At 48.1% G+C, this 21377-nt stretch overlaps 3 protein-coding genes across 5 annotated transcripts; 1 reads left to right on the forward strand and 2 right to left on the reverse strand.

Moving 5' to 3' along the window:
- Window positions 1–467: 467 nt before the first annotated feature.
- NDUFB6 (NADH:ubiquinone oxidoreductase subunit B6) lies at window positions 468–3848 on the reverse strand. 2 transcript variants are annotated; one of them, XM_069029431.1, is made up of 5 exons: window positions 3766–3848; window positions 3500–3735; window positions 3332–3424; window positions 2241–2285; window positions 468–618 (listed from the first exon to the last, which is right to left on the reverse strand). In XM_069029431.1, exons 2-5 carry the CDS (start codon window positions 3677–3679, stop codon window positions 550–552), a joined length of 387 nt encoding a protein of 128 aa, XP_068885532.1. In that variant the 5' UTR covers window positions 3680–3735; window positions 3766–3848; the 3' UTR covers window positions 468–549. The 2 variants fall into 2 exon arrangements, with proteins under 2 accessions (XP_068885532.1, XP_068885531.1); XM_069029430.1 differs by having other exon boundaries at window positions 3500–3842.
- Window positions 3849–4662: 814 nt separating this feature from the next.
- On the forward strand, window positions 4663–10152 carry EEF2KMT (eukaryotic elongation factor 2 lysine methyltransferase). 2 transcript variants are annotated; one of them, XM_069029429.1, is made up of 8 exons: window positions 4663–4813; window positions 4881–4943; window positions 5563–5643; window positions 5830–5931; window positions 6044–6249; window positions 7469–7776; window positions 8708–8857; window positions 9585–10152. In XM_069029429.1, the coding sequence occupies exons 1-8, from the start codon at window positions 4730–4732 to the stop codon at window positions 9683–9685; spliced, it is 1095 nt and encodes a 364-aa protein (XP_068885530.1). In that variant the 5' UTR covers window positions 4663–4729; the 3' UTR covers window positions 9686–10152. The 2 variants fall into 2 exon arrangements, with proteins under 2 accessions (XP_068885530.1, XP_068885529.1); XM_069029428.1 differs by having other exon boundaries at window positions 4669–4813; window positions 6116–6249.
- Window positions 10153–11950: 1798 nt separating this feature from the next.
- Window positions 11951–21377, reverse strand: ALG1 (ALG1 chitobiosyldiphosphodolichol beta-mannosyltransferase). The gene is made up of 13 exons (XM_069029427.1): window positions 21090–21377; window positions 20937–21014; window positions 19626–19729; window positions 19015–19163; window positions 18423–18512; window positions 17661–17771; window positions 16696–16811; window positions 15769–15807; window positions 15139–15198; window positions 14333–14443; window positions 13282–13396; window positions 12497–12572; window positions 11951–12168 (listed from the first exon to the last, which is right to left on the reverse strand). The coding sequence occupies exons 1-13, from the start codon at window positions 21316–21318 to the stop codon at window positions 12034–12036; spliced, it is 1413 nt and encodes a 470-aa protein (XP_068885528.1). The 5' UTR covers window positions 21319–21377; the 3' UTR covers window positions 11951–12033.

Below are 21377 nucleotides of genomic sequence, written 5' to 3' on the forward strand. Positions count from 1 at the left end.
CAGTACAAAGTGCCCCAGATATGTGGGGGCTGGAAGACTCCTCCTCAGAAAGGGCTGAAGGCAGAGGAAAGAGTGGTAAAAAGGATTTTTGGCAGCAGTGCCTCTTCTGCCACCATCCCTAGGCAGAGGGGTGGGGTGATACAGGTGGAAGCTAAGTTTTAACTGAAGTCTGCCAGAACTGGTTGGTAGAAAGGGTTTGGTAGAGTGGGAGAGGAGAACTGTGTGTGTGTGTGTGAGGAGCTCAGCCTGCCACTGCTCCTTGGAGCAGCCTGCTCCAAAATCCCTGGGATCCAGAGTGTCTCTCTCGTCACCCCAAGGCCCACATTGTCCTGCTGCCAGGTCTCATTAAAAGGTGAGTAAGGGGGTTGGAGATTCCCAGGATGCAGCAATAATGAACTCCCACATGAGGAGCACCTGGAATGACACAGACTAAGGGGACAGTAAATGACAGATGAGCTGAGACAACACAGAATAAACTCTTTTATAGAAGAGACAAGGCAGGTGCAGCTCTCGCTGTGTTCACCCAAGGAGGAAATCGGCTCCTGGCCATCAGTGGTGCCCGTGGGGATCTTCTTTCAGGGGTGGCATGATCTCTCCAGTCTCTAAAATCCTGTCCCCCTGTGGGATGAGAGCATGGTGAGCATTCCCTGTGGCATCCAGCCTCCCCCTGCACATCCCAGTCCTTCAGGGAACCTGCAGCTGTCCTCACTCCCAGGCAAGAATCTCACCACAGCTCACCCAGGACATTCACCCAACATTCCCAGAACGCTGGAATAACATCACAGCAAAATTACCTGAAGTCTGTACTTGCTTTATCCCTTGTTTTCACTACAGAACAGCAGCCACACATTTTGAGCCTGCCTTGTTTTAAAAATTCCTTATAGCACTGCATAGCCCTCTCCAGCAGCAATCAGTGAGTCCAAACCCACAGCCTAGAGCCCATGGAGAGCCCTCAAAAATCAACCTGCTGCCCCAGTGCTGCTTGTTCCAGCTCCAGGCACAGTCTTGGCCTGCTGAGCTGACCTAATTCGACTGAAAAATTAGGCTGAAGACAGAGGCTGAAGGTTGACCTTCAGCATGTTGCTTTTGTGGTTGTTCAGGATGCATTATAATTTTTGTTTTATAATTTTATTTTAGACAGAGCACAATTAGGAAGTGTTATGCCAAAAATGGGCAGCAGTCAGAAAGGGCAGAGCTGATCTTCTGTGGGAATATTTGCCCTCTGACTTGTTGCACCAATCAGTAACAGCTCAGAGCAGCCTGAAAACAGAAAAGACCAAACATTGTGATGCTCTCTGCTTCACGAAACTTGTCCCAAGCTGAGGTGACACAACTCTTCAGGGACACCTGAGTGTGGGGGACCTTCAGGGCCAACTGGGACCAAGCCAGAACCAACATTTCAGTGCTGACAATGAGTAGAAGCAGAGCCCCTCCTGTGTGAGTCCAGGTGTTAATAATCACTGGGGCTTTGAGGGCCCAGGCCCAAAGGGAATGTTTGTATTTTCCACGCAGGATGGGCAGCATCAGCCAGGTTCTGTCAGCCAGGTGCTACAGAGGAGGTAACACTGAAACAGGGACTGAGGACAAGATGAAAGTGCCCAAACCCACTGTCCCTGTGCTGCTCCAGGACCAGGCTGCCCACAGTGATGCCTTTTCCTGGTCTTAAAATCAGGAGTCACACACGGTTAGAAGGGGAAAAGGGATTTTACCTTGGTATTTATTTTAAGGATCCTTAGGTGTACACGTCCAGGTCATATGCATCGAGATGTACCCCACCGAGTCTATCTCTGTCTTCGTCTTCTGTCTCCACACCTCTCTCCCTCTCCCCCCAACATTGGGTATAGCATTATAGGTTTTACTAATTAGCATATCTATCAAAGATTCCCCAATGAGAGGCTCAAGTGAGCCCCCTTCCCCAAGGAACTCTCCCCTGCATGGTTCTATCTTGGTTTACAGAATGTGTTCTGGAGAGGACCTTGGGGTCTGGGGCACACTGATCTCTGGCTACGAAACTTCTAAAATGTTTTGTCTCCTAGCTTAACAAACAAGTCCAAGAATGCAGGCAAAAAGCACTAGGAATACAGAAGTTGCAAAAAGGTACAACAGGGGTATAAAGGAAAGGGCAAAAATCTTCATAGCATCAACAGAACCCAGGAAAGTTGTCACTAGACATTCCTCAGGTGCTGCACAAACCTCCCCAGAAACCCCTTCCCACCTGTGATAAGTGTTACGAAACTTACTGGGAATATCCGTGGATTTGTCGCAACCACACCATGCGGTGTTTTCTGGAAGTGGGGGAGAAGAGAGGGAAAGGGTAAAGAAAACAGTTTTACTTGGAGGAAGCACAAAGCATTTCCAAAATGGGCACCCTGACCCTTCCAGAATACAAACTGTGCTAAGCACAGGGCTTGTTAAACCTTCCACTGCTTAGAGAAATACCTGAGGCTACAGCAGTCACACCTGCCAGGAGGGCAGGGCTGGCCCTTTTCCTTCCCCACACCAGCAGCTGCCCTGGTTATTCCCAGGGCTGTTCCTGCAGGACAGGAACAATTCAGACACAACTTTTCTGCTCACAGCACAGGCAAAGCTGGGCACTGCCATAATCATGGAATGGTTTTGGTTGGAAGGGACCTTAAACCTTCCACCCCCTGCCATGGGCAGGGACCCAATGTCCAACCTGGCCTTGGGCACTGCCAGGGATCCAGGGGCAGCCACAGCTGCTCTGGGCACCCTGTGCCAGGGCCTGCCCACCCTCCCAGGGAACAATTCCTTCCCCATATCCCATCCATCCCTGTTCTCTGGCAGTGGGAAGCCATTCCCTGTGTCCTGTCCCTCCAGCCTTTGTCCCCAGTCCCTCTGCAGCTCTCCTGGAGCCCCTTTAGGCCCTGCAAGGGGCTCTGAGCTCTCCCTGGAGCCTTCTCTTCTCCAGGTGAGCACCCCCAGCTCTCCCAGCCTGGCTCCAGAGCAGAGGGGCTCCAGCCCTCAGAGCACCTCCATGGCCTCCTCTGGACTTGCTCCAATAGATCCACATCGTTCTGCTGTGGGACCCCAGATCTGGAGGCAGCTCTGCAGGTGGGGTCTCACATGGGTGATTCTTTGTGATAAAATATCACAAAAAATTTATACAGAAGTGCTACCCCAGCAAGGAAACACAAGTGGTGAACAGGCCATGGGGAATGACCTTCATCTGCAACGAATGTAAGCAGCACGTTCACACCTCAGGGGTGGGATCACTCCTCGAATCATCCCCCCCACCGGGCCTTGGGCTTTTTCCAGCGTTTGCCCGCCCCTTCCCGGGCATTCCCTTTAAGCCCCGGGGCCCCGCACGCACCTGGAGATGGCACTTCAGGAAGTAGCTGATGGCCCAGGCGGGGAGCAGCACCCGCAGCATGACGAAGCTGCCGGTCTGGTAAGCCTTGTGCACCTGCGGGCACAGCGACAGTCAGGCACGGGCAGCGGCCCAGGAAAGGCCCCACGGTGCCCGCGTCCCGCCGCTCACCTGCTGCCGCCAGAGCCCGCCGGGCTGCAGGAAGCGCTCCCAGAAGGCGGCCACGGTCCCGAGCTGCCGCGGCGGCAGGACGGGCTCCCGCGGGCTCAGCTCCTGGTCCCGCAGCCATCGGCGCCGCAGGGCGCGGAGCTGCTGCACCCGCAGCCTCTCATCCTCCGCGGAGCCGCTCATGGCGCCGCCAGCCCGCTCGGCTCGGCCCGCTCCGGTCCCGTTCGGCCTCGCTCGGCCTCGCTCGCTCCGGTCCGGTCCCGTTCGGCCTCGCTCGCTCCGGTCCGGTCCCGTTCGGCCCCGCTCGGGCGCCGTGTCCTTCGCCGCGGCGCGCGGCAGTGACGTCACATGGCGCGCAGCTGTGACGCGTCCAGGCAAGGCCGCCAAGGTGATGGCGGGGCTGTGGCGGCTCCGCCGTGAGGAGAGCCCGGGGAGCCGGGAGTGTCCGGCCTGGGGAAAAACAGCTCAGGGGCGACTTAACTGTGGCTTCCTCCAGTGTCTGAAGGGAACTGACGGGAAAGATGGGGCAGGTCTATTTGCAACAGCATGGAGGGACAGGACACAGGGAATGGCTTCCCAGTGCCAGAGGGCAGGGCTGGATGGGATATTGGGAAGGAATTGTTCCCTGGCAGGGTGGGCAGGCCCTGGCACAGGGTGCCCAGAGCAGCTGTGGCTGCCCCTGGATCCCTGGCAGTGTCCAAGCCCAGGCTGGACGGGGCTTGGAGCAGCCTGGGACAGTGGAAGGTGTCCCTGCCTTGGCAGGGGGTGGGATGGGATGGTCTGTAATGACCCCTCCCGGACCAACCATTCCACGATCCCAATTATTCCATTTTTCCAATATTCTGTGATTCTGTGTTTCCATGATACCTTCATTTCATATTTCCATGACTCTTACGATCCCAGTGATCCCGTGATGCAACGATTCCATGTTTCCACGATCCCAGTGTTTCCCTGCTCCCAGTGATTCCGTGATCCCCGTCTCCCCCTGATCCCGATGTCCCCACATCAGGCCCAGCCGAGGGGGGCCGTGGCGCCCCCTGCCGGCCAGGGCAGCTCTGGGGGGAGCACCGGGCGCGTCCCCGGGGGTCGCGGGTTCGAGCCCCCGCTCAGACGTGCCCTGGTTCGGGCCCTCGTCGGGCGCTCCCGCTCCGCCTTCTGGGCGGCTCCTCCTCCGGGGACTGCGCCAGGCGAGCCCGAGGACTCGCGGCCTGCCCGGCCGTGCGCTGCGGGGCCATGGCGGAGCCGCGGCCGGGGCTGGCGCTGCGCTTCCAGCGCCCGTTCCTGGCGTCGCGGCCGCTCCGCTCGCTGCCCTGGCCGGTACGGGGGGGGCCGGGCGGGGGGGAAGCGGCACCGCGGCGTTGTTTATTTATTTATCCTGTTTTAGGAACTCGAACAAAGCCTGCGGACTGCGCCGGACTCCGCGCTGCTCGCGGATATTCTGCACAAGGTGAGGGACAGCTCGGAGTCACCCCCGCGCCACCAACGCGCGGTGCCCCCGCGTGTCCCAAAAACCGCCGGGATTGCTCACAAATACAGGGGTCGGTGACCCGGTGTCGCAGTGTTTCCTTGGGCCGATTTCCTTCTCTGCCTGGTATTTGGGTGTTCTTCGATCACAATTGAGACCCGCGTGCTAGAGCACTGAATGGCACGGTCAGCGCAGCCGCCCCTGGATATTCGGGGATACAGGGAATGGTGGTGCCTAAACTTGGCCCTGGGGATGGGAGATCACAGATCAGGCAGCAAAGCAACAAGGAAAGAAGGAAGAGAGGAGCAAAAGAAGAGGGAGAGTAAATTGGATTATTTCCACTCCATTTTCCTCTTTATTCTTTTGAAAAGGGAGATTTTTGTTGCCACAAAAAGTAAGAAATTTGTGGCCCCAGATCTGTAAATTCACAAACCAGTCAGAAATCATCCAATTTCAATTTCTGGCTTAGCATCTCTTGTACAGACTAAATCCTAGTGCGTTTCATGGCACCCAGAGCCAATTAATGGTCGTTCTCTGGCCCTCAGTGCCTTTCCTAAACCTTCCCCTGGGTAATTGGTTTCCACGGCTGTTCTCATTTTAGACAATTCTTCACCCTCTGTGTGTGAAATATCCCCCTTCAGCCAAGTACAGGAGGTGCTTCCTGACTGAGCTCATCAAAAAGGTACCTCTTGCTTTTCAGCTTATTTTTCACTAATTTTTCTCTTTTTTTCCCTTGAAAATACCTCATGTAATAACCAACCACGGCATTCAGTGTAAATGCAATGTATTAAAATGGGGCTTAGAGTGCAATTGTTTTCTGATTCCTGACAATGTGATGCCCAGAGCTGCCCTGTTCTCCCCCCCACAGCACGAATCCACAGCAGCTGAACCCCTGGATGAACTCTACAATGCACTGGCAGATGTTCTAAAAGAAGGAGAATCTACTCACTGTTACAAAAACTACTTACTGGTAAACACGGACACTGCACTGTTCTAAACCACATTTACTCACCCAAACTAAGCAATAATTGGCTTTAAAAACACCCACCCTGAAGCCTGGAGTGCTTCCTGCCTTTTTTCAGGTGCTGCTGTTGATTGTAAACTCTAAACCCATGGTCTGTGCTGATCCACCTTTGCCTTCTCGTGTCCTGCAGCCCACGGGGGACTGTGTGAGCCTCTGTGAGAGCACAGCTCTGATCTCCGGGGGCACCACGGGGCTCGTCACGTGGGAAGCTGCTCTGCACCTGGCCCAGTGGGCACTGGAGAACCCCGGCGTGTTCAGGGACAGGTATGACAGCAGCAGGGCTGGAGTAATGAGGAAAGATGTGTTCATTCATGTAGGATCACTGAATGGTTTGGGTTGGAAGGGACATCATCCCATCCACTGCCATGGGCAGGGACACCTTCCACTAGCCCAGGCTGCTCCAAGCCCCGTCCAACCTGGCCTTGGGCACTGCCAGGGATCCAGGGGCAGCCCCAGCTGCTCTGGGCACCCTGTGCCAGGGCCTGCCCACCTTGCCAGGGAACAATTCCTTCCCAATATCCCATCCAGCCCTGCCTCTGGCAGTGGGAAGCCATTCCCCCTTGTCCTGTCCCTCCAGCCCTTGTCCCCAGTCCCTTTCCAGCTCTCCTGGAGCCCCTTTAGGCCCTGCAAGGGGCTCTGAGGTGTCCCTGGAGCCTTCTCCTCTCCAGGTGAGCACCCCCAGCTCTCCCAGCCTGGCTCCAGAGCAGAGGGGCTCCAGCCCTCTGATACTGTGAGCTACACAACTGTAATTTAATAACAGAAATATTTAATGACAGACTGTACACCCACAATAACTGAAATTACACCCTTTTGCTGCTGAGCAATTGCTGCTCTTGTCTGTTCTGCAGCAGTCAAGCTTTAAGCCAGGAGAGGACCTGTCAAGACATGGTTTAGGATGAAACCTTTGCACTGTGCAGTCTGACCTGCGCTGTGAGGGCACCTGTTCAGTTTTCAGTAATTTAACTAATGACCTTCACTCCACGCTGGGATTCACCAAGGATTATCTACACTAGATGATCAGTGTGCAGCTCTGATCACATCATCTCCACTTTATTTATAACCAGTCAAGAGGAACAAGGACTTTTGAGGAAAGATAATTTAATAACAATTAAGCTTACAGGGGAAGGAACTGTGCTGCTCAGTGTGTTTCTCCCCACTGACTGAAAACTGGAGAGCCAGCTCAGGTGAAACAACTGTGCTGCAGATGGCTAAAGCCAGGGGTAACATCTCTCATCCCTGTGGTGGGAATGCTTTGTGCCTTACAGAAATCAGCATTTCAGCTAATTAATTTTGTGCTGACAATTCCACCCTCAGTTATTCCCAACTCTCCAGTTGCTTGGGACAAAGGTTAGCTTGTGGATGGTTCACTCAAAAATTATTGTAATTATCTGGAACTGATTTTACCTTTAATTATATTTAGAATGTTCTGATTTCCAACTCAATGCAGAGTCCTGATAGTACTTTTTACTCTGTTATCCTTCAGGACAGTCCTGGAATTAGGGAGTGGGATTGGTTTCACTGGAATTGCCATCTGCAAGGCCTGCCAGCCCAGGACATTCATATTTAGTGACTGCCACCCCCGTGTTCTCAGACAGCTGGGAGAAAACATCCGGCTGAACGGCTTCATCCCAGAGCCTGGAGGGACCTGGAGCATCCAAACAGAGTCCCAAGGACAGGAGGCGGAAGGAGAAAACTGCCAAAACCCAAAAGTGATTGTTGCTGAGCTTGACTGGGGCTCAGTGAGAGAAAAACAACTGCTGGGTCTCAGAGCTGATGTTGTCATTGCAGCAGGTACTGCACACACTCAGGGGGAGCAGGGATGGGCAGGGCTCAGCAACCCTGGCAGCCTCTTGAGGAATAACAATAAAAAAACCCCCAACTACCTACAGACCTTTTTTGTGTATAAATTTGGAGGGAGTTTTATAAAAAATCTAATAATGGAAAATGTAGTGAGAGTAGAATGATAGCAGTGGTACCTGGTGAGACCAGAATGTCTCAGCTGTAGGTCTTACACCCTGATTTGGAGCTTTGCAAAGAAAAACCTGAGAATCCAGGTGGAAAAATGACTGTCATGCAAGGTATCACAGGATGCAGTGACTGGGAATTGTATAAAATGGGGTCACTGCAGGGTACCTAATGCCAGTGACGCTGCTCAGAGCCCAGCCCAGCCCCAGCTGGACTCTGAAGGCAAGAACTGAGGGGGACTGACATCTCTCCACTGTTTGCTGTTACTCATTACAGCAGCATGTGCCCTTGTCACAGTGCAGCACGAGTACCTGCAGTGGCACACACACCTGGACACCTCTGTGTAGTAAACAACCCCTCTGAGTGTCAGCATTCCCCCACCTTGGTGCTCCCTCAGACCTCTCACCACCATTTCTGCTCTCCAGGGAATGCCTCCAGATGAGAACTGCTGCAAGTCCTTGGCATCAGCCTCTAAAGCACTCATTGCTAACAAAGCAGGTTTGTTTTGCCAAGGGCAGTGGGAACAGGGAGCACCAACACTCAGTGGTTCTGCTGCCTCCCTTAGGATGGGCTTAAATAAAACATCTGCCAATCCACTTACAAAAAGGAGCTCTGATTTTCAGTGATGAGGGCATAGCACATAAAACATCAATATTCTCCTGCACTGTGAAGGTTGTATTTCTGCTTTGCAGTTTTTATTCTGGTTTTTGCTCAATTCTCAATAAATATTGTATGTTTCTCTTTTGGTTTTTTGTAGATGTGGTGTATGATCCTGAGATAATTTTAGCCCTCATTGGGATGCTACAGAAACTCTCCACCTCCAGAGCAGACACAAAAGCTCCTGAGGTGTTCATTGCCTTCACAATCCGAAATCCAGCCACGTATCAGCTCTTCCAGGCTGAGCTGGGTGGGTGCCTGTTCCATCCAGTGTTCAATAGTTTTGCCTTTTTGCCTCTTTGGCCATTACCTGTTCTGTGGTAGAGAGGAGCAAGAGCATTTGTTGGTGAGGAGCATTGTCCAAGAGCAGGATCTTATCCTAGAGCTGCATTTAAGAGCAGTAGCTTTTCCACGTGGATCTGAGCAGGAGCTTGGAATTCACCTTTAGGTACATCCTGGCTATCACAGCTCACATCTGTGAGGGATGATTTGTAAATCTGGTGCCAATAGGAAAGTAAAAAAAGGTTTAAGCTTAAAGGAGGGAGCCATCTGTGCTGCACTGTCACAGTGATAACACCTGAGATGCAGCCTGAACCCTTTATCTTATCTTACCTGTTCTTTGAGGGTTAAAAGCCCCAACTAGAGATTAAACAAAATAGGGATTTGGGGTTTTTTCTTCATATACACTTCTAAAGCCTCTTTTGCAGTCTCTTTGCTACTCAGCTGGTGTTCAGCAACTGGATCTGATGATCCTTGTGGGTTCCTTCAGCTCAGGGTATTTTGTGAAATTCTGGGTAATTCACAAAGTGACACTGAGTGTTCAGCAGAGGCATTAATGGGATTTTAAAAAAACCACTCATAAGCATTTGCCTGTAGATTACAGCATGCTAAAGATCTCTTCTTACAGAACTGGTCATGCAACTTTTGCTCTTCATTTTATTAAGCATAAATATGATTCCCAGTGTTTCTCTTCACAGATAAAGTTGGGATCAGGTGGCAGATGATTCCAGCCCACAGCAGCTGTAATTTTCTCTATGATGTGCAGCCAGATGTAACTATTCTACAGCTATTTATATAAGCTTGGCAAATAGAACTGGAATTTTGAGACCAACAGGAGCTGTGTCAGCCTTGTAACAAGATTATCCTGAATTCTGGAAACAAGAGATTCTGAGGATACAACTGTACACATGGACACGTGGAGTTCTTCCTTCCTGTAATTCCCAGCGTGGATCCAAGCCTGTTGCTGCCCCTGGGGAGTGAGTGAACCCCAAGCAACAGAAATCAAAAAGCCCCAGTTGGACTCTGTAGAAGACAAGAGAATTCAAGTGGGGTTTTTTTTCCAGCTGTGTTGTGATTTGTAAGTGTTGGGGGCAACCTGCAGGATGAGGATCTCCCACAGACAAGGGAGCAAAACAATGGTTCAGAGTAATCAGTGGGTTTTGATAGTAAAACCAGCTCTGATTGTCTGCTCTGGTCTTTTATACTTGTCTGTACATACTTGCAGTTTGGGTTATCTTAAAAATCCCCAATAAACAGTGACCAATACCTGCAGTTGTGTCCAGCAGAACTCTGCTGTAAATCAGGTGCATCTTTACTCTGCAGTGATGACAAGTCAGAATTGATGTCCCTTTCTCTCCCATAAGGACTGCCACTTCCACAGTGGCTGCTGGGAATGAAAAAGGAATCACACTCCACAGCAGTGCTCCAGGTATCCTGCAAGGAGGAAGGACTGAGCTCAACACCTGCTCTGAAACTTTCCATCATCCATTATCATGCTCCTCTTGGGCAGCATTGGTCCTGAAGCAGAAAAATCAAAGTGCTGCTCATGTTCCTCTTTTGACTTCATTTTCTCTATTAAAAGCTACTTAAAAGGAAATGAAAAAAACCTTCAACTTCCTCCTTCTGTAGCAATGGAGAGAAAACTGATGATACCTAACTTGAAACCTGAAGAATCTTCTTATTCTTCAAGCTAAAGGAGACCACAACTGCTGGGATCAAGCAAGAAGAACCCCAGCCCAGGTTTTGGCTCCCTGTCCCCAAAAAGAATGAACTCAAAGGTGTTATTTCTAGAATAAACACAAACTGAAAGCCCACACAGGAGCTCCTTTATCTCCCCTTACACAAAATTCAAATCAAAGGTTCTGTACAGAGCTCATTTTGGATTTAAAAAGTTCTATTATAGGAAGATGAAACCTCTCTAAAGCTTTTAGCATTACTGTTTAATTAGAGAAGTGCCTGATTTACCTCCCTGAGCACAGGAATGGCCAAACCCCCAGAGAGGATTTTGACTGAAAACAGGAAAAAAACACTCACTAAAAATTTGGCAAATAAATCTTTGTGGATCATTCTTCCATCAATAAGCTGGAGGTTTTGCCAAATTCCTGCAGTAAAGCAACTTGACTCTTTTATTTTCACCCTTTCCCTTTTGACAAAAGCAGATATTCAATGGTTGCTCAGGCAGAGTTTAAAACTGCTGGTGCAGAACCCACTGTCCTCACCTCCCACCCTGAAGCAGGAGCTCTGAGGAGCACTAAACACAGTCCAAACCAAGCATATTTACTCCTTCAGTGACTGACATCTTTTTTATCACCAGAAAGGTGATGAAAAAAATCTTGTAAGCCTTAGGCTTGCATGTGAGTACTGAGCTTAATAAAAAGCTGAAGGTTGCACCTGAGTAAGCACTCACAAAGCTAAGTGCCTTTGGATTAAGTTATACATACTTTACTCATATATTTTGGGTTTATTTTTCCCTTTTCTGTTCATCTGTTCAAAAAGAGATCAATTTAATGTTCTTTCCCAAGGTAAATGGGCACATTCATTTCAGAGTACAAGGAGAACACTCACTGCAAGCTCTGCTTTCCTCTAAGTGCCCAGTAAAGCTGTCACACGCCAGTGCTGTGCTTCCACACTCCTGCATGCACTGTCAGAAGGAAAAACAACTTGGAAACAAAATGGTTCTGTCTCAATAAAACCACACAGGAGGATATTCGGTGCTTGGGCAATTAACTGGTAAATCACAGAATCATTTAGGTTGGAAAAGACCTCCAAGACCATCGAGTTGACCAGCTGAAATGAACCAACTCAAATGAAAAGCATCTGCCATATGCTGAAAAACCCATAACCCAAATCACCTACTACTGTGCTGACTGTACAGGAGGTAAAGCTGGTAAGAGTTTCCATCTGTATTCAAGCATCTTCACCAAAAAGGGACCTTCAAGCAGCACAGGTTCCCACACAACAAACAGCCTCAGCACCTTCAGCACCTCCTACTCACCCAGGAAGCTGAAATTGCAAAGGAAGAGTGTGAGAACCCCATGCCAAGATGAAAGAGTTAGAAACTAAGTGCAGACAATACAAAGTGTTTATTCACTGTCTCCCAAATCTCTGCAGCTGCAGGGATGTATTTGACAGCCTCCTTCCCCCCAGTCATTCCTTGTTCCCCAGCAAGGGAAGGACGATCTGGTCCCAGCTCTCGTCCCAGCGCAGCTGCCGGGACACTCGCAGGTTCTCTCGGAAGCTGTGAAGTTTCCCTTCCACGTTAGGGAATTCCAAGAAAAGCATCTGTAATTTAAAAAGCAAAACCACAGAAAAATAACCATCATGTTCCATGTCAGGCTCATTCCAGCCTCCCCAGTGTTAACCCTCAACTACAGCTGCAGTTCTGGGGTCTGGCCCCACAAAGAGAGACCAAGGACAGTATCTGAAATGCTTTTGCCAGCTTCAGATTCACATTTAAACAGAAGTGAGGCAAACAATGCTCAGCAGGCCAAGCAGTACCTTGTGAGAATGCAAAACATACAGGTGATGCTCAGATCTGAAAAGGCTGCTCACACAGTGGCACCTCTGGGGTTATTTCTGGGGGGAAAGAAATCAGTCAGAGCCCTTTTACCTTCAGTTGTTCTGCGAGTTCCTTCGAGTCCCTGAATATCAGACCATTCTCATTGTGTTTCACCAGCTCATGTAAACTGTGAAAAAAAGTCACAGAAGGAAAACTGAGGCAAAAAGCAGCGAGTTTTATTTAAAATGTTGCACAGTGACACCCAAAGAGACCCAAACCAGGATATCTGTATCATTATGGTTCCAGATGTCACAAGCTCCACACCTGACAGAATGGAATTAAACAGGCAGTTTAAAACAGTTAAAGGCTTCTTCTCCTTTCTATGTCAGATTAAATCTACAACTGTACCAAAGGGCCCTCATTCTGTCTTTGTGCCACTCATCTGGACATCCATTAAAAACCAGGGCAATAATCTACTTTAAAACTAACCCACAAGGAAAATCTGTCCATGAAATCTTCACAGAGAATTTATCTCCTTTTATAAAGCTACTGTTTTCTCAAAGGACCATAAATTCCAAGAATGCCTGTGCATACACTCAGCCTTTCACTGAACAGATGTGTCTATGCAGAAGAAAGCCTTTTAAAAAATTAAATATATGGAAACAGTGGAATACAGAGATTTTTTTAAGGCAAGTGGTCACATTAAATGTTCCCAATTTTGTAGAAACTAGTATTAATTTTTAAACTTAAAACAACCTTGATTTCTATCTTACTGAATTTTAAAAATGGCATAATGCAGGAATCTCAATAAATTCCTGCAGTAGTTGCTGAACTTTGGCTTTGTAAGAATATTGCTCTACGTGATTCCCTTGAGCTGTAACTGAATAAGCTCTTACCATTCAAAATGTATTGCACACACAGGCAAACAGCAGCCAAACATATCCACCACCTTCATGGGCAAATCCAAACCACTGGAGGATTGATGGAGACACACCCCCAGGTCTGCTGAGCCTGAAGAACAAACACAGCAGAGTCTGAGCTCTCTGAAAGCAGCTCCTCTGTCCCCCTGCAAACCTTTATTTCTGTGCTGCTCTGGATGGTGCAAGTGAAACCTTCAGCTACCCAGACTGACACAGTTTCAAGCAATCAGGGGAAAAAATAAAGCACAGGATGTTTTGTGACTCACATGAGTCATGTTTTAGAAAAGTGGTGAGTGCATGTTAAATTAAAGGGATTTCGAAGTTTTATGTATCTTAAAACAGCCTTTCTGCCTCTTAATCTGCTAAAAATGGGTAAGTAAAGGAAAACCCCATCACAATCCCATCAGGACACACTGCATGGGTCACTATTGACCTCTCCCAGTTGAGGTCAGCTCAAAACAGAGGAATTACAGTGTGATTTTACAGACATTATGTTCATTACTTGAAAAGGACCAAATAAACAGTGTTTTACAGCCACATAAATTGTCAGGCTCTAACTCTGCAGAAGGAAGATCACATTGAATATGTATTTTATTACTTTATTACTCCCACTTCATGCTGTTACAATGAAGATGCTGAGGGAGTAACATTCCAATGACACGTTAATTTAGAATTTCAGCTGCTTTTGGTTGCTCAGCCAACAACTTTTTCATTTCATTTACTGGAGTGACCCTGAAAGTAAAGTAGAACATGGACAGGCACCTGTATTTCAGCACAGTTGGAAGAAACAAAGAGTGAAAAGAACAGGCTGAAACAGCAACACAGCTAATTCTTGGGAAAACAGGGAAAAGCTAGCCAGAGGAATTTAGCAACTTTGCTGGAATGAATCAAATCCATGAATATCCTGTCACTAACCAGTAACATTCCTGACTATATTCTCCCAGCTTCTGTGCACAGTCAGCCCCCTGCCACTGTGCCAAGTTGTTTCCCACACATCCTCAAGCCTCTTCCATCACCCACTGTTTACCAAGCAGAAGAGGGTAATCCTCAGCTTCCAGCCATGGTGTACAAATCTGGATATGCTTAAAGTGCAGTTTCTGGATCAGTCCATTGTAGTAATCTTTTAGAGGTCCTTTACCTGTTTAAAACAGAAGAAACTGTTTTATCAAGATGACTGAAAACAGTTGAGGTCTGTGAAATACAAGCTCCTGTTGGATCAGGTGCACAAACAGGATACAACACTTGTGGTATCCATAAAGAGACATGAAAAATCTAAGTTCCCCTGAAAGCAATGTGCACCTGGACTTCTCTTACTCAGTATTTCAATGAGTTTTCCATCAATGTAGAATTGTGGAGTTTTTAAGGTTGGCAAAGTCCTCTCAGATCAAGTCCAGCTGTTCCCCAGCACTGCCAAGGCCACCACTGACCCATGCCCCAAGTGCCACATCCACATGGCTTTAAATTCCCCCAGGGATGGGGATTCCACCACTGCCCTGACCATCCTTTCCATGAAGGAATTCTCCCAATGTCCAATCTAAATCTCCCCTGGCACAGCTTGAGGCTGCTTCCTCTGACATTGCTTTTGCAGCATCATCTCAACATTGACCTTAAATTGTTTTTCATGCAGAGCTGGAGCAGACAGGGAGGCTCTTTAAAGATGTGCCATTAGTAGATGGTGCAATAATTCAGCAATTAATCACTGTTCTTATAACCAGACACAAAGGAGAGAGTCCCTCCTCTCTCCCCACCAGCAACAAAAGAGTCAGCACAGAACAAAAGTGACAATTAAACCACCTGTTAGCACTGAAAGAATTGTAACACAAATATTCTTACCTGTTATCACACACACTAAAGCTGGAAGCTTGGCTCCCTCCTTGATAAACCTCTCATAATCTGGAGAAGATAAAACACTGGTCAGAGCTGACAAACATGAGGGTGCTTGGTTTAAGAGTGCTGACAGTGCTTTAATTATTGATCTTCCCACTACAAGCAATCTCCTTACAAGCATGTATCTGTAACACAGCAGTAAATTCAGCAAGTTAACAGTTACAGACTTCTACAGAAATAAATCAAGTTGTTTATGCACTATGCATAAACTATTTCTGCTCCCCAATCAGTTGCTTCAGTAGATCAATTTAGAATTGCAGCTGCAAAGTCTACAAGATAAGACAAAGTATTCCCTCCCTTCCTATTAGCAGATGCCTGTGGAGAGTAGGTCTAATAGCTCAGAAAATAAAACTGCAGTTTAGGAGCCACTTAGAGATTAAATTCTCCCTGCCAACTCCTCTAATTGAATTCAGATGTTGCACTGCTGTATTTCAATTACTAATCTGAAATTACTGCTAATTAATCAAATACAACTGCATTTTCACCTGAATATAGAAGCATTGCACTTTAGCAAAACCCTTTTTAAGTGTCCAGAAGACCTCTCTGAAAAAGTGAGATCAATTCCTTCATACCAACCTTCTAAAGCTCTCAAAAGGACTGAGAAGTCTTCATCCTCTGAAAGAGAAGGCTTTATTAGTGACATTCATATTTCTATAATATTTAATTTTTGTCTTTAAATAACAATTGAGATTTTCCTCATCTTCACCTACACAATTTCAATACAGACCATGTACTCAAAAGTTAAGTATGTAGTCTGTACTTAAAGATTACTATTTACTACAATGTACTATTTAAAATCCCCTAGTTTATTTTCAGAAATAAAAGTCCATAACCATGCACAGTGTTTATTTATTTCCCTTGCTGGCAACATGACAGACAGACCAGCTACAAAAACTGCACATATTCGAAGCCATCAAGTTGAAATTTTCTAGTTCCTAGGACTGAGAATTAAATATAAAAACTGCCCTGATTATTCAAAGATAAAAACAATCCTGGCCATGGTCACTAGCAGTGGATTTGTTTCCACTCTCTGTTCCCTTCTTCATACAGAGGGAAAAAAAATGCACATAATTATGTAATAAACATTATCAGAAACCATGGAATCACAAATTGGTTTGGGTTTGATGGGACCTTAAAGCTCATTTCATCCCAGCCCCCTCCATGGGCAGAGACACCTTCCACTAGAGCAGGGTGCTCAGTAAGGAGTAAATATTTGAGTTTCTTATCTGTTTTACACCAGCATTCAAGATAGTATGTCTAGAATGAAAGCTAAAAAAAACCAAGTAGGAAACTTCTTTGAATCATTCTTAAAGCTGAGCTCTGTAATTAAAATGTAACTTCTAAAAAATCATTTGTAGCATTACATAAGTTATACAACGTTTAGTTGTATCATACACACCTTGTCTTCAAATCCTTCCAGGAAAACAAAGGACAAACACAACTTCAAGTGTGAGGAAGTACAAACAGCCCTATTTTATATGAAAAATAAAACTGATTCCCAACCTGTCCAGCTGGTGCTGCTGATGAGAAGGGCTGGCCGGCCCCTGGTCTTCACCACATTCCCACTTTTCCCATCCCTCTCGGTGAAGGCCGATCCCTCGGCACTGGGATTGACAGCTCTGTACTATGGAAACACAACTTCCTGAGGATGAGCTACATCCACAGCCAGCAACAGCAGGGAACACTCTGCTTAACTGGCATGAATTTCCAGACACTTGGCTTCAGATTTGCTGCTCAACTTGTCTAGAAACAGTCATTACATTACAGAAATACCAGGACAGGGCAGGCCATTTTTCCCTCTTTCCTGCTGCTACAGGCACAATTCCACTTTCCAACCAAATGTTTTCCTTCACAAGTTGAGCAGAGTCAGCCTCCCTTTCCACAGTCTGTCTCACACTTAGCACAGCATGGAGGCCAACAGCACATTTCTTCAATTAAACTCAGAACCTACACATTCTGAGCTGGGCATTTCCAAAAAACCCCCACCATGCACTACAGATTTCACTTCATTTTCAAGCATTAGTTTGGTGAAGTTAACTCCCTGGTACATCTGCTACAGGTGAGATCCTGCACACAGCCAGAGAGGAGTGTTTAACCCTTGGACCAAGATCCTGAAGGCTCTCCACAGGAATTAAGGAAGGGATGCTATTAAGGAAGCATCCAACCACTGCAGTGTGGGTCAGTGGGATGCAGACAACTGCAGAGCTCCACCCTAGATACTCATCACAGATTGCCTCGCTGCTTATGCCAGCTTCTTTAAAAACAAAACACTTCTTGTGTCACCACAGTTCAATCATTTCACTTTTTCTGGCCTGTCCTAGTGACAATTAAGGCAACTCAAAGCCCCCTGTGCCTGCTGGGGGTCAGAACTTGTGACCCTCTCCCCCACAAGTATTTCTGGTCACTTAAGTGCCACAACTCCATGTCCCTTGGTTTAGGACTGTAAGGGCAGCTGCTCTTGCACATACCGTGGTTTGAAAGGCTCATAGTCCTTGGCAAGTTTCATGAACAAATTGTGTTGGAGGTCCAGTGGTGTTTCCTTAAAATAAGATGCTGGTTTGTCATACAAAGTTACAGCCCTGCAAGGAAATAAATGTGTGGCTTAAATAAGATATAACATGCACAGTACAACATGCACAGTGGCAGGCTGCAGCAGTGTAATCAGAAAGAAATTAAGTAAATCAATACAGCAAAGTAATTAATATTTTGACTCTTACAACTTCCTGTATTCCTGAAGTTTGCTGGAACACAGCAAGGTAGACACAAGTAACAAAGAATCCCTTTCTTGTGTGCATATTCTAGGGGTGAAATGCACCTGTAAAAACTGCAGACATCACTGTCCTGATTTTCAAACTTACTCCATAACTGGCCCTGAGCAACTCTGATCATGAAGCCCTCTGACTGGAAAAGACAAGCTGGCAGCCCAGACTAATTGTTCAAATCCCAGTGATATCTGTCCCATTCTGACTCCACGGGCAGCCTGCAGCAAACTTCCATGGCTCCTGGGTTGGCACCTCAGTCAGTGGGGTGTTAGTTTAGAAGGATAATGAAGATTCCTGAATGCCCACACTCCACTGGCTCATCACAAAACTGAGCTGATGTGTTTCAGTGGTGATGGATGGGCGCAGGAGAGCTGCTTTTGTCATTACTCTGAACCCTGAATCCTCAGGGATCTGTTCTTTCATTTACTTAGCACACACACACTGAATTGTCTGAGGCCCGTGACTTACTTGATCTTGAAATTCACCCAGAGATCTTTTTTCATGGCATCAGTGACACACAGGTTATAGTCAGACAAGCGCCCAAAAAGCTTTTCGTACCTGACAGAAATTAAATGTCAGTCAGAAACTACAGGCAGGCAATTGCAGCAACTGTCCCCAGTGCCTATGCTTGATAAAAGCCAAACAACACCCAAAGAAACCCAACTGCCCCTAGAACTGAAATGTGATTGCCAATTTTTGATGAACTCCTACTCTCCAAAGCCTTTAAAGCCTTTAACTACACATAACCAATTATATTCAGCAAGGAGCTGTTCAAAGAAGAGCTGGAGTGTAAAGCAGCATTAGAGAATAAAAAACCCAGCACATATAAAGAAATTCCAGTAACAAGATCAACATTTGCATATGCACATAAAAGCAACCTGCCTACTTCCTGCAGCCCCCCTCCCACGTGTTCAACAAAGGCAGCTGCAGAAAAGAAACCAGTTTTACACAGCAAAGCCCAGAAATCCCTCCCTGTGCCAATTATATTCTCCCCACTGGTTTCCATTCTGAATTCCACCAAGGCATGTGCTTTAAAAAGAGCAGAAATGACTGTACAAACCATTTTGCAATCAGGACTAGCGGGTGGTTCCTCCCATGACTCAGGCTCATGATGGTGTATCCATAGTTGTGCCAATCAATGATGAGTTTGCTCCCCCAGAACAGTCCTGCCACCCAGGCAACAGCTATACTGGGTAAGCCTGGGGGATTCTGCTCAAAAACCAAAACAAAAATAGCATAAGACTGTAACCGAGTGACAAGCACAAAGCAACTACCAGAAACAAAAAATCAAATTGAAAATGCATCACTTTAAAGGAGCTTCATAAACAGAGACTGTTTGTATTCACCTGTGAACACTGGCAGGTACTTCAAATTTAACTCTGGGATCAAGACCAAAACTCCCCTCCAATAAACACACCAACTTTACTAGTAAGATTTAATCTTTACTACTACCCATGCCAATGAAGTTTGAAAGCACAATTAATGGGAAGAGAAAACGTGACTTGATAATAGACAAAGTTTAGAGCCAAAAAATACCTGGATACAGGTTTACACCACTGATGAGGCCAGTTCAGCTCTGAAATAATTAGAACAATGTCTGAAACAGCTTAAAATGCCCTGTAATGTAGCACTATTTATTTTTATTGAAATTAGTCCCAACACAAAACATACCTGAAGAAGAATATAGGATGGCTGTTCTATCCTCAGCAATGTGTACAGTAACTGCACTGACTGCACAAGAACCTTTAGGACATACTGGAAAAGCTTTGGACCCACTGCAAAGTGACAGAAAAGCAGGTAAGAACATTAGAGCTCTCCCCACAGAAATGTGAGCATCGTAACAGAAGCAGCCAGCTCTGCAGAGACAGGGTCAAAATAACATGAAAATGGAAACCTGTTTAATGACTTTACCCACAACCTGGGTAAGTGACTGAGTGCACCCTCAGCAAGTTTGGAGATGGCACCAAGTTGGGTGAGAGTGACAATCTGCTTGAGGGTAGGAAGGCTCTGCAGAGGGATCTGGACAGGCTGGATCACTCCAAGGCAGACCCTGAGGGGCTGGAACATGTCCAGGGAAGGGAACGAAGCTGGGAAAGGTCTGGAGCACCAGAGCAGCTGAGGGGGCTCAGCCTGGAGCAAAGGAGGCTCAGGGGGCTCTGCACAACTCCCTGACAGGAGTGGGGAGACAGGGTGGGGTCTGGCTCTGCTCCCAGGGAACAGGGACAGGAGGAGAAGAAATGGCCTCAAGTTGTGCCAGGGGAGGCTTAGGTTGGATATTGGGAAAATTTCTTCACGGGAAGGGTGGTCAGGCACTGGCACAGCTGCCCAGGGCAGTGCTGGGGTCACCATCCCTGAAGGGATTTAAAAGTGGATGTGTGGTACTTGGGGATATGGGTCAGTGGTGGCCTTGGCAGTGCTGGGGAATTGGCTGAACTCAAAATTCTTAGAGGTCTTTTCCAACCTTTATGATTCTGTGATTCTACTCTATTATCACTATAAAGCTACATAAACATCTTGTGATCCCTACAAATTCTCATTCTGTATTTTGTACAGAAAGAAATCATAAAATCTCGGAATGGTTTGGGCTGGAAGGGACCTTAAGGCTCATCTCACTTCATCCCCTGCCATGGGCAGGGACACCTTCCACTATCCCAGGCTGCTCCAAGCCCCGCCGAGCCTCGGCCTTGGACACTGCCAGGGATGGGGCGGCCACAGCTGCTCTGGGCAACAGAGGTAAACACAAGGTGAGGGAGAAAGAGGTAGAATGAAAATAATTTCCACATTTCTTTCTGCATGTGAACAGCACCAATGTACCGGCAGCTGTTCAATTCCAGCGACTCCTGTTTTTAACAGGGAAAGGGAGCCAAGAGCGTGGAGCTCTGCGAGCGGCGGGGCTGGGCCCGCACACGCTGCGGGCTGTTCATCGTCCCACGCACCCCTCGCTCCCCCTTCCCTCCGCTCCCCGGCGCGGCCCTCACGCACCTCGCAGCCCGCGCAGCTCCGCCACGGGCACCAGCCGGATGTTCTCGCTGCGCAGCACGTCCCGGTGCGGCCGGTTCTCTACGAGGGGAGAGCCCGGTCAGCGCCGCGGCCGCCCCGCCCGGCCCCGCGGCCCCCCGGCCGCCCCTCACTCACGGAGGTAGCCCAGCAGAGCGACCTCGCGCCCGTGCCGGGCCAGCGCCAACGCGTGGTACTGCATCCGCGGGCTGCGGCCCAGGTCCCCCAGCACGGCCACGCACACCCGGCCCGCGCCGCCCGCCCGCCGCCGCCGCCACAGCAGCAGCACCAGCAGGCCCAGCACCGCGCCCGTCACCGCCGGCCATGGCCACAGCCCCGGCCACGGCCACGGCCCCGCTGCCGCCATCTTTGAGCGCCGGCGAGGCGGGAAAGGCGTGCAGAGCGCGCCCCCTGGCGGCGCGGAGG

This window comes from Aphelocoma coerulescens, chromosome 14, assembly GCF_041296385.1.
Source record: "Aphelocoma coerulescens isolate FSJ_1873_10779 chromosome 14, UR_Acoe_1.0, whole genome shotgun sequence".
In the NCBI taxonomy this organism is placed as follows: Eukaryota; Metazoa; Chordata; class Aves; order Passeriformes; family Corvidae; genus Aphelocoma; species Aphelocoma coerulescens.